At 48.8% G+C, this 12,215-nt stretch overlaps 1 protein-coding gene across 2 annotated transcripts in view; it reads right to left on the reverse strand.

Annotated features, from left to right (window-relative positions):
• Nucleotides 1-1,158: 1,158 nt before the first annotated feature.
• GPR156 (G protein-coupled receptor 156) overlaps nt 1,159-12,215 on the reverse strand; it is an 87,536-nt gene continuing 76,479 nt past the window's right edge. For both annotated transcript variants that reach the window (XM_023214309.1, XM_023214300.1), the window contains exons 8-9: nt 9,030-9,188; nt 1,159-4,055 (exon numbers count right to left, since the gene is read on the reverse strand). In XM_023214309.1, coding sequence (XP_023070077.1) covers nt 2,703-4,055; nt 9,030-9,188 — 1,512 coding nt within the window. In that variant the 3' untranslated portion in view covers nt 1,159-2,702. The remainder of the gene's footprint in view (nt 4,056-9,029; nt 9,189-12,215) is intronic.

Below are 12,215 nucleotides of genomic sequence, written 5' to 3' on the forward strand. Positions count from 1 at the left end.
TAGAGTTGAGTCCAAAATACAGACCCTGAGACAGCCTTCCTTCTTTCTCTCTTTCTTCTTTCTTTCTTTCTTCTCAAAACAGAGTCTTGCTCTGTCATCCAGCCTTGAGTGCAGTGGCACGATCTCAGCTTACTACAATCTCTGTCTCCCGGTCCAAGCAATTCTCCTGCCTCAGACTCCTGAGTAGCTGGGATTACAGGTGCGTGCCACCATGCCCAGCTAATTTTTGTATTTTTAGTATAGACAGGGTTTTACCATGTTGGCCAGGCTGGTCTTGAAATCCTGACCTTGTCATCCGGCTGCCTCGGCCTCCCAGCGTGCTGGGATTACAGACGTGAGCCACCGTGTCCAGCCCATCCTTCCTTATTTAACTAGGGGATCAATCAACTTCCTTTGGGGATGGCTGGGAAAGGCTGAAGAAAGAATGTATGCTCCACCTGAGCCTTAAAGGATGAATAATTCACAAGGGCACAAAGGGGGGGGGGGGGAATTATCAACAGAAGGATGGAGATGTAGAAGGGCTGGGATGGCGGAACTAAGGGTCTAGAAGCAGACAGAGTAAGAAGGCTAGAAGGATTGCCAGATTTAGAGTCCATATGAATGAATGGTGGGCTGTTAGTGGTGACATGCTGGGAGGAAGGGAGCTGCAGGAGGGGGAGCCCAGCCACAGGACTCCCAGGGGCAGAAAGCGTCCAGGGTCTCCAGGGTTTCCTCTGTCCGTTGAGGGAGTGTTTCTGGGATAAGAGGCTTCTTAAGGAGAGTACAGAAGAATCTGTTCAAATGGAACTTTGGTAGAAGGTACCCTGGGACCCAGGGTAGCCCGGCAGCAGCTCTGATGGCTTCTCTGGTTCCCCTTCTTTGGGTGCTTCAGCATTCTCCAGGCCCCTCCTGGCCAGCCCCACATTACAATTTCTGAAAAGACTCCTCTTGGGAGTCATTTCTCTTTTATTACGGTACCACTTGGACAGCACACACACAGCACAAGAAGAAACTGCAAACTCACACACAGAATAAATTAGTAAATTCCTATTTAAAAGTAGATGATAGAAGAAGCTGTGCTTCCAGGAGGGCCTCATGGTTCAGTGCCTGGAGAGTCCTGGGGTGTCAGCAGCCACCAAGATTCTATGATAAATTGAAGATATATTTAGAGCCAAATGCCCCCCTCTGAGCATATTTAATAAGGCCTGAACTCCTTCATGCAAACATGCACACCCACAGATGTACACACAGGACTCGGGGCACGGGGCAGCCTGGACATGACAGCCAGCTCAGCAACAAGCACAGTGGACCCAGCTGTGCTCTCCCTGTGGCTCTGGTGGTGGCTGAGTTCCTGACACTCATCCTTCACCAGCTCCCTTGAGAGGTGCCAGTGTGGCCTGTGGCAGTGGGGAAGTGGAGGCCCGTTTTTCCGAGGTGAGGACCCAGGTCTATTATTCTGGGCTGCAGGGGAGCACATCCCAGCTTTCTTACACGAGCCTTGCTTTGTTGTCTCATCTGCCAAGAGTCACCTGCCACTCCCAGAAGAACAAGTGAAGCCATTTGTCCCTGGTAAAACCCACCTACTTGAGTCCCAAGAGCTGTGTGTACATCTCTGTCCAGCAGTGTGATGTTGGGGGAAGTTACCTCATTTCTCTAAGCCTCATAATCCCTGTCTGTAAAAATGAGAGTGTCTACTTCACAGGGTTATCAAAAGGAATCACAAAAATATGATATTGCCAAGTACTATCCTGGACTCAAGTGAAATGTTCAAATCCTATTTTTTTTCCTGTCTTTGTGTCCCTCATGTCTTCCTTTTTATTTCTCCATTTGGTTTCTTGATTTATGTGTCTGTTGGTAGTCATGTAACCCCAATGGAACCAAAAGCACCTCTTGACCAACAGGTTCTCCCATATCCCAACAGAAATTGCTGGTGTGTGCCTCCCCACAGTACAAAACTGCATGACTGGGTGAATCAAGAGGATGAGCCACAGGACAAGGGGACAGTGGGGACAGTCAGGACCTCAGGTATATCCGAGCCCAGGGGAGAGATCTGGGAAGCCTGTGGGTGCATGGAGATCTGTCTCAGAGAGGAGGGTAAGGTGCCATAATGGTGGAAAGACACAAACAAGAAATAGTGGTATAGGGGTCACTCTGAGCTGGGTCTGGCCAGAAGCTGGAATCTAGGGAGGTGCTGTTCACAACATTCAGCAGAAATAAAACCACTGCCTTCCAGAAGTGGGACCCAAGGATGTAGGAGGCTTATCTTCCTGGTAGGTCTGTCCACCAAAAGGCCAGTTTGATGGATCACAGTCCATACCTCAGGTTCTGTAGAAATTTCCCATGCATCTCTCCATCTGCCTGTCCATTCAGCCATCCAACTGAATATATTAAGAGTTTTATAGAATATAGGCTGACCTGGACAGAAAATCCTATGTGTTCATTCAGCACCTTTTATCCAAGGAGTCAGTATCTTTCATAGTCACTCAACTGGAGTCTTTTATAGTAAGGCTGCGAGGTAGTAATAGGACGGGCAATGCTCCTCTTTTTATAGATCAAGAAGTGCTCAAAGTAACACAGTGAGCCCAGCTGAAACATGGTATGGGCTGGTCAAATGCAGGGCACTAATCTGTTCCCCAAAGACCAGAAATTGGCTCATCCTCCTGTGGGCCTTGGTACAGCTTCTCCTGGACTGACCTCTGTGTCTAGACCAGCTCTGTTGCTTTTCACACCAGTGTGGGTTTCAAGTCATCTTTGAAGTTCACAATAGGCTTGGAGCGGGCCCACAGCTTTTCCCAGGAAGCCAGCCCCCCCGTAGGCTCAGGGTCAGTGTCTGATGTGCCACTGTCACTAGAGTCAGAAGAGCTCTGGAAGCAGATTTCACAGTAGGGCCGGTGACAGTGGCAGAAGAACTCATCTGAGCTGCTGGACTCAGTGTCAAAACAGCTGTGTCGAGAAGACAGGGAGGGACAGCCTGAGGGCACTGGGGGCCACAGATGCCACTGTTCAGGTAAGTCAGGTGAGGCTCTGGAGAGGCATGGGGCAGCAGGACTTGGGGCCAAGCCAGAACCAGAAGGCTGGGGAAGAAAGGCTGCTTCGCTCCCTCTAGCCCCCTCTGGCTCTGTCTGGCTTTGTCTGCTGCCCTCCAGGGTACCTCGTCTGTCTTGAGGATCTGAAGGTAGTGAAGGCTTCCTGGAAGAAGGTCTTCGTGTTCTGCAATCAGCAGTTTGTGGGGGCAGGCTGGGGCTGTCCCCATTCTGCCCATGTAGCCTGCTGTGTGCGCCAGAAACAGTCCTGTTTGTCCGGTGCCCCACAGATAAGGGTGCAGAGCCAGGAAAGTGCGAGCGAGCCTGCTGAGTTGCCCGCCTTCTCCTCACCATGTAAGGGCTAAAGCCCAGCTCCTTGGAGAGGGGCATCTTTTGGGGGCTGAAGGCAGCACTGGTCTTCCAGGTTTGCTGGTGACAAGACGGGGTGGTAGGGAGGGAAGCCTCAGGGCCCAGGCCCAGATCTTGTAAGACCTCCTGAAGTTTCTCCCTGATTACTGAACTGACCCGTGACCGCCGCTCTTGGGGCTCCTCTGAGTTCTCCAGATGCCTCTGTCTCTGGGGATCTGAGCCTCCTCTACCTGGTAGGAGACTCTGGCTGGGGGCCGTGGGGACTTGATCTCCTCTTTCTGGACCCAGGTTTTGCTCAGTCCATAGCTTCTGGCTACAACCTGAGTCTAAATGATCAGAAAAGTCTTTCGAGTCAGATGTCTTCTTCTCCTTCCCTGGGGAGAGGCTGGTGTCCTTCCCAGGCCCCTCAAGGCTTTGTGCATGTGAGGAGGGCCCTGAAGTACACTGGGAATCCTGGGGAGCCATGCTAGGGTCATTCCGAAAGTCAGAGAGGTGACCTGAAGGCCCCTGAGCAGCTACCAGGGTGTGGACCAAGGCTGCGGCCTGGACATCCTTGCTCAGGGAAGAGGCAGGTGGGGCAGCCCGCTCTGGGAGGTCATAGGTACACTCAGCTGACATCAGCCTCACAAGCTTCTCTTTGGCATTGTTTACTTGTTCCTGTAGGCTTTCAATCACAGCGTTTTTCTGTAAAATAAAAGCAAAACCATCAACAAAAATGCCACTGAGGGTTCCATAGTGCCCACCATGGTGGAGAAGGTGAGGCTTTCGAGGAATCTTGGCTGAAATCTCAGTTCTTCCAGTGTATTGGCTGGTGACCTCAGGTTCTGAGGAGGTACCTCCCTCCAGTGAAATGAGTTGATGCATGTAAAGTGCTTAGCACAATAACTGACATAAACGGTGCTCAATAAAGGCCAACCATGATTTATTGTCGTTATCTTGGTCTCCTCCTTACATCCCCACACTGTGTGGCATTGCTTATGAAGAGCAAGGAGGCATAGCCTGAGTGCCTGCTGGCCACTGCAGCGCCCTATCACCTTTCCCAGAACTGAGAGGGTCAGGCCACTTTGCAGGTATGAGCTGAATAATGTTTGGAATGGCCCTACGGAGTTTATCACACTTTTGCAAACATTTAGATAAATGTGAAGCATATCTCCAGGGGATGAAGAAGTAGGGGAACAAATATTTTGCCTCTTACTAAACAGCTTAGAAAATGGGAAGAATAAGGAGAAGGGTGGAGATTCCTGTGACGATCAAATAAGATTGGAGCTGAGAGGGGCCAAAGAGAATCTCAGGTTGGTGTTATCACCTCCCTAGGCTGGACCCCTGGGAGTGAGTGGCCAGAGCTGCCATGTGGCAATATCAGCTGTCGATTTCTCCTAAAGTAGGGGTCCCCAACTCCTGGGCTGTGGACCGGTAGTGGTCCATGGGCTGTTAGGAACCAGGCCGCACAGCAGGAGGTGAGCGGTGGGCAAGGAAGCATTAGCACCCGAGCTTCCATCAGATCAGCTGCGCCATTAGATTCTCACAGGAGCGCAAACCCTATTGTGAACTGCACATGCGAGGGGTCGAGGCTGCACACTCCCTATGAGAAGCTAATGTCTGATGATCTGAGGTGGAACAGTTTCATCCCGAAACCATCCCCCCACCACTGTCTGTGGAAAACTGTCTTCCACGGAACCGGACCCTGGTGCCAAAAATGTTGGGAACCACTGACCTAAAGGAGTGCAAGCATCAGAACTATTGAAGAATCACAAAGAAATGAAAGGACTGTTGGGCCTAAGCCCCTACCAGCTTGATTCACCAGCCCTAGAATGGAACCCAGGAGATGAACGAGGCTGGAGCAGTTCTGCTACTGACCTGCCTACTCGATGCATGGATGTTAGCTGGTAAACAAGTTCTGCTGGAGAGGACTGGCAGGTGAGAGCTGCAGAGGTGTGCCGGTCCTAACTGTGAGACTGTGGGGCATGAAGCAGGAGTAGGAGTATTGGCAGTGGGTTGCAGGGAGCGACTGCAGCCCAGACATCTTTCTGTGATGCAGCAGCTGATTCTCTAGCTCAGACTATGTGTCCACCTCTAGAAACTTCTGATCCTCAAAGGCAGAGCAGGAAGGAGATATTCGCAGGGAACGTCTGGACTTGGGGCAGATGACATGGGGTCGAGGGTTCTGGGAAGGCAATAATGTAAGCAAATGTTCTAGAAGGTGCTTGTCTGAACACCAAAATGCTGCCTGCTTGTTACTATCATCTTTAGGAGCTGGGCAGGAGCATTTGGACCTCCATTTATTATGCGCTAGAAACAAAAGGATGTTCCCTGTGTTAGGATAACTAATACAAATTGCCTAGTTATACCTGTCCATAACTGCTAATTAGGACTACTAGTTATGGAGTGAACCTGTGGTTTCATCTCAGGTTTACATGGGAGAGTTGCCTAGAAGTGATCCTTTAAGGGAGCAGTAGCTTAAGTAAAATAGTCCAGCGTTCTGACTAGCAACTCTCCAAGCAGATGTACTGCTCCCCTTGTAGAAGTGGGAAGGTGATTTTTCTGATAGTTGGTATTGCTAGTTTCACCCTGGTTGAGTCTACTTCTTTTACCATTGGAAGAGAGTCCAGGGCCAGTGAGGGACTGGTGAGTAAGGTGGAAGGGACTTTCAGCTGAGCACATGCGTGCCTGTGCTTCCTCCCTTCCCTCTATTAGCAGAGTGGTGAGGTCTGGGCGTTGCTGGGTGAGTGCAGATGACTCAAGGACTTGCCAGAGGTAGAATGGATGAGTAACAGGGGAACACGCAGGTGTTTGTGATCCTGGGCTGTGCCAGGTATCTCTCTGAGGATCTCATGGGGGGACCTCAACTCTCTTCCTCCTCCACCAGCCTCTCCTCCCAAAGCCCATCGTGTGCATTCTCATGTGGGCTTCTGGAGGCCTCTACAGCCTCAGAGTTAGGAAGGACCCATTGGCCGATGGCAACTACTCCTGCGGGTGAAATCTGAGTGCCGCCTTCCTTATCCATAAACTCCTTTGAGTATCGAAAGATACTATAAATATGGAGTTGGGAAGAATACTCTTCTCCCAGCAAGCCAAACATCTGAAGCTGGCTGGTGACAGATTTAGAAACGTCAACCTAAACAGAAAATTTCCTTCTTCCAGAAAAAGAAGTGGGACTCTGTTTTTACCAAGGCTGCATACTAATTAGAGGTGTGGTGTGAGGCACTGCCATTATGAGACTGAAATCTGACCTACCATGGCAGCTGCACTTCAATGAGCTTATTAATTATTATTTTTGGCACACTGAGGGAAGAACATCCACCTGCATATTTCACAGGGGGCAGGTCATAAGGAGACATGGAATCAGCCTCTTGTTTCTATGGTTTGGGGAAGAAAAGTAATCGGTTTGTTTACTTGGCTGCAGAGTGTATGAGGAAAGCACTTCAGCCTTGTGGAAGGTTCTATCTGCTGGCCTTCTCTTAGACAGGGAAGTCAGTGATAGACGCGCCCAAAACAGCTTCTGGGGGGACCCCTGGCTATAGGGGCAAGAGGGGAAAGTGTGAGAAGATGGGTTGCCCAGATCACGGGAAAGTAAGAGGAAGGCCTGAGTGGGGGAGGGGGGCCTGCACAGGAGGGCACTGCACACTGTAAGCCAGAGTCAAGGTCTGTGCACATGTTGAGGCAGGAAAGATACTCATGTTTATCTAACGGGCACTGCTGGAGCTGGGGGTGCAGATGCTGGAACCTCTTGACACCTGCCACCGGGCCCTAGGACTGGCTGCTGGTTCTCAGGCCTGTTCTGGGAAAGACATTCCAGGTGTAGCATGTGCTGGGGAGGCCATTTTCTTATCACTTGTGCACCTGTGCCCATTGAAGGGCTTCCTCTGCAGACTCAACGCATCTTTTTGGATATAGCAGATCAGATTGAGTCCTTGCGTGGGAAACAGGGTAGCATGGCAGAAGTACAAACAGCATGTTGCAAATTACCATAAGGCTAAAGAGTCAGTCCACTTGGCTGTTCCAGCATCAGCTGACTGTGAATGAAAACTGTCCTGGCTGTTCTAGCCAAGTTTCTGGCCTTCTGTGTAGCCAGGAAAAAAAAAATGCTTATTTGAATACTTCACAAAGTATCAAAGGCAATATTACTCCCTTGTCAGGTGGAAAGAAATCTGGCTTTGAAATACTAAATAGTAAAGAAATGGAGAGGTGTTACTCTGATGGACAAAAATGGTCCAGAACCATAGAGGGGCATGAACAGTGGGTGCCTGGGTGCACTGAGTCCCTTCATCTGTTGTGTTTTTTAGGTCCCCACCACACTGTCCTCTCATCAGTGAATATTAATACCTAGGTAGCAGTCCTAAAAAAAAAGCCCAGTTTCCCAAATAACACCTACTGAGATAGGTTCTAAACTGAAAAAAATGTGGAATGTAATTCAGTTAGTGTCAAAATACTGACTAATTCCCCTGGGCCCTGTGCCTTCTTCCTGAGTCAACGAAGCCCTCAAGCTTTTCCACGTGCTTTCTTCAAGCCCACACCACACTGCCTAAGTCTGGGAGAGGGGCCAACTCTGGCTCAAATATAGAAGAAAGAAGCCCGGGGGGCTGCCTGGTTCTCCCTTGCTGCTACAATCACATTCAGAAGCCCTTGTTTAGTCCCCTTCCCCATCTGGAGACATGCCTGGACTTTCTGGGATGACGGGCTGATTGAGATCCGCAGCCAGTACCTAGGAAAGACAGTAAGGACCCCATGAGATCTCGGACATGAAGACACTACTCTATGTAAAAAGAGAAAATGAGGCCAGGCACGGTGGCTCACGCCTGTAATCCCAACACTCTGGGAGGCCAGGGCAGGTGGATCCCTTGAGGTCAGGAGTTTGAGACTAACCTGGGCAACATGGTGAAATCCCATCTCTACTAAAAATATAAAAATTAGCTGAGCATGGTGGTGCATGCCTATAGTCCCAGCTACTTGGGAGGCTGAGGCAGGAGAATTGCTTGGACTCAGGAGGCGGAGGTTTCAGTGAGCCAATATGGCACCAGTGCACTCCAGCCTGGGCGACAGAGTGAGACTTCATCTCAAAAAAAAAAAAAAAAAATAAAAAAAAAGGAAAAAGAAAAAAGAAAAAAAGAGAAAACGTATCACAGAGAAGCTAGTGTCCATCACATTTCAGGGTCTTTACAATGCTGTTCCCTCTGCTTGGAATACTTTTCCCCGTACTCTTTGCCTGGCTAATTTGTACTTAACCTTCAGCCCTCAGCTCAATGAGTCTTTTCTGACTGGTCTAAGTTATGTCTTCTTGCCCTTACCACACATTATTCTGTCTTACCTCTCTGATTTTTCTTTCAAAATTCTTATGACAATTTATAATTACATGTTTGCTTCATGAATGAATCTCTATTTCCTCCACTAGACTGTGAGCTCTGGGAGGGTAGGAACCATGCTTTTGTTCATTGTTCATTGGCACAATGCCTGGCACAAAGGAGTGACTCATTAAACATCTGTCCATTGAATGAATGAAGTAGCTGCGTGTCACAGTGGAAATGGTGAGGTTTTGCTTTTGCTGTTGAGGGAAGTGGGAGAATGAAAGGAAAACAAAACATTAGCAATAAGAGCCTCAGGGGCCACCGATACATGATTGGATCCTTTACAGGGAATCTTCCAGGCAGGGGCGGAGCTTACTTCTGTGAGGAGCCTCTCCATGGAGCTTTTCCCTCCCTTCAGGTGGCGGTTCTCTTCCTCACCATACTGGGTATGGAAGTTTTTGCTGGGAGTGCTGAAATATTTGGCCATGCGTCTGATTGTTTGGTTTTCCTCTTCAAATGACTTCCATTGCTTCAGCTGTTAGGTAAAAGAACACATGTTATTTATTTAATTACACGTCCAGAAACACATTCTCTCAGTCTTTCTCATAAACACCAAGGAATGACACTATCATAGATACACACATGCACAGGCTATTCTCTCCTTAAAATGTACTGTGCTCTGGAGGGCTCATAGATAGTAATGATAAAAGGTATAGGGAATGTTAAGGTTATATAATTTTTAAAATGCCAAAGGGCCGGGTGCAATGGCTCATTCCTGCAATCCCAGCTACTCGGGAGGCTGAAGGGGGAGGATCACTTGAGCTCAAGAGTTTGAGGCTACAGTGAGCTATTGTTGTGCTACTGTACTCCAGCCTGGGTCGCAGACTGAGACCCAATCTTAAAAACAAACAAGCAAGCAAGCAAACAAACAAAAACCCAAAACGCTCTCAAAACAAACACAAACAAAAACCTCCAAAGGAAGAATAGGACAGGTAGATAAAATAGAACAGCCTTAGCCCATCTGCCTATCCATTGCCAAACTGATCAAAGAAAACCAGAGCTGAAGTTTCTTCTACCGGCACATTCCAAAGCCAGAGTTAGGAGCTATCCTGGGGTTAAGCAATCTGAACACCACATGTTTCAAATGAAACTTTTTTTAAATAGCATGCAGCTATTTAATTATTTTTCATTTGTTCAGTAATGGTGTGCTTGCTGCTATTGAAAATTCAGTTCCTTTGAGTGAACTTCTAACCCCAGTCAATAATCAAGGCTCAGAGGGCCTTTGAGGGCGGCCCCCTCGTCACATCAGGATGCTCTAGCTCATCACCTAGTTTCTTTGACAAACTAGGAAAGGCTCAGGAGTGTGGCTGTCTAAGCTTACACAGCCACTTAGCAGCAGAACTACAGCTGTTAGCAGGACACCGTGCCATGCCCACGTCCTCACTCAGTTGATGAAGAGAGAGACTGTTAACGGTGGCAGTCCAGGGAAAGCTCTTCAGGTCTCGAGGAACACTGGTCTCGAGGAACACTCTGCAGAGGCATGCGCTGGTTTAATTTAACAGGGAAGAAGCTGAACATAGAAGCAGCAGCCTCTGCCTGAGTCTGTGGGGCACTGCTGACCCACCGAATGCCAGTAATGTGAGTGACACAGGAAGCCACGGTGGGGAAGGCCTCTGTTTTCCCCTCAGGACTCCCCATAACTAAGTGTCTTTAGTGATGGACACTAGGGACCCTGGGACCTTGGTTCTAGAAATGCTGCTGCAGTGTCTATGGGGAGCCTCAAAGGGAACCTGGGATTTCTTTACTCATCCATCAAACATTTATTAAGCTCTGACCATGGAGTGTAAACCAAATTTTGTAAATCTCAGATAGGATTCTGAATTCTGCCATCAATTTCAATGCCATTGAAATTGATATTATCACCCAAGTCCTCTTGGGTCCTCTGCTGATTCATCATGAGTCCATCAGGGCACCAGGAGTTTGTGTGACCTGTGTTGGGTCAGGCCTGGTACTTCCCCTCTCAGATGCCCTTCTTGAAGGCTCCCTCCCCACAATAGGATGCTCTCAGCTCACCACCCTACTTGGGAGCTACTGGAGCCAATACCACAAGGTCATCTGTGGCCTTGGGTGGATGAATCAGACCTCCTAGGGTTATTCTCCTTGCACTGACCCTGGCAGTGCTGCGGTACAGCTTTTCCTTCATCTCCCCCAGCACTCCCAGCCTGAGGCCTCTCTGCAGGGCGAGCAGAGGAGCAGCTCAGCACTGGCGTAAGGGCCCTCCCGGGGCTTTTGGTCTTTCTCTCCCTAAACTGGCCAAGTGGAGCCAAGATACCCCTTGATTACTCTAGCCCTTCATTCCTCATTAGTGAAGATACTGGTCCTCGAGGCTCAACCCTTCAGGGTTTCTGGAATCCAGCCATGAATTTCACAATTCAGGGCCTCTCCTCTGCCTTCCTCCAGAAGGACAGGCAGATTCTGGTTTTCTGAGCCTCTGGGCTACAGGGCTGTGGCAGACTGAACGGTGGCATCTCAAAGATGTTCACTCTCATCCTAATTCCTGGAGCCTGTGAATATGTGACCTTATGTGGCAAAAGGGACTTTGAAAATGTGATTAAGGTTTTCAAGAGGTGTGATTATTCTGGATTATCCAGGGGGGCCCAATGTAATTGCAAGAATCCTTATAGGAAGGAGGGAGGAGAGCTAGAGTTGGAGAAGGAGATGTGATAATGGAAACAGGGGCGAGAGAGAGAGATCTGAATCTCTTCTGGCAGATTTGAACCCGGCTGGCTTATAAGGTGGAGGAGGGGACAATAAGCACAAGAATGCAGGTGGCCTCTAGAAACTGAAAAAGACAAGGAAACAGATTCTCCCCTCATGTCTCTGGAAGGAATACAGACCTCCTGACACCTCAAGTTTATCCAAATAAGACCTATTTCAGATTTCTGACCTCCAAAATTTTAAGATAATAAATTTGTATTATTTTAAGCCACTAAGCTTATGGCAATTTGTTATAGCAGCAATGGGAAACTAATACGGTGGGACTAAATGTCAACTCTTTAACAGGGTCCAGCAGGGCCTCAGAAGCTCCCCAGGTGTGCCTCTCCCTAGTCTTGTCATTCTCCCCCTGGTTTCCATTTGTGCTTCAAAAATAACAAAGACTGTGGTGCTCCAAACATACCCTACTCTCTCTCTCACCTCCCTGCCTCTGGTCATGATGTTATTCCATCAGAAATGCCACCTACTTTCCCCCATCTCTTCAATGAACTCTTATGTTTCTTTCAAGACTGAGCTCAGACATCTCATCTTCCTCCCTTCCTTCCTTCCTCCCTCCCACCCTCTTTTTTTTTTTTTTTTTTTGAGATAGAGTCTCACTCTGTCTCTGGCTGGAGTGCAATGGCATGATCTCAGCTCACTGCAACCTCTGTCTCCCAGTTCAAGCGATTCTCCTGCCTCAGCCTCCCAAGTAGCTGGGATTACAGGCGCCTGCCACCACGCCCAGCTAATTTTTTGTACTTTTAGTAGAGACAGGGTTTTCCCATGTTGGCCAGGCTGGTCTTGAACT

Source organism: Piliocolobus tephrosceles, chromosome 2 (genome assembly GCF_002776525.5).
Source record: "Piliocolobus tephrosceles isolate RC106 chromosome 2, ASM277652v3, whole genome shotgun sequence".
Classification (NCBI taxonomy): Eukaryota; Metazoa; Chordata; class Mammalia; order Primates; family Cercopithecidae; genus Piliocolobus; species Piliocolobus tephrosceles.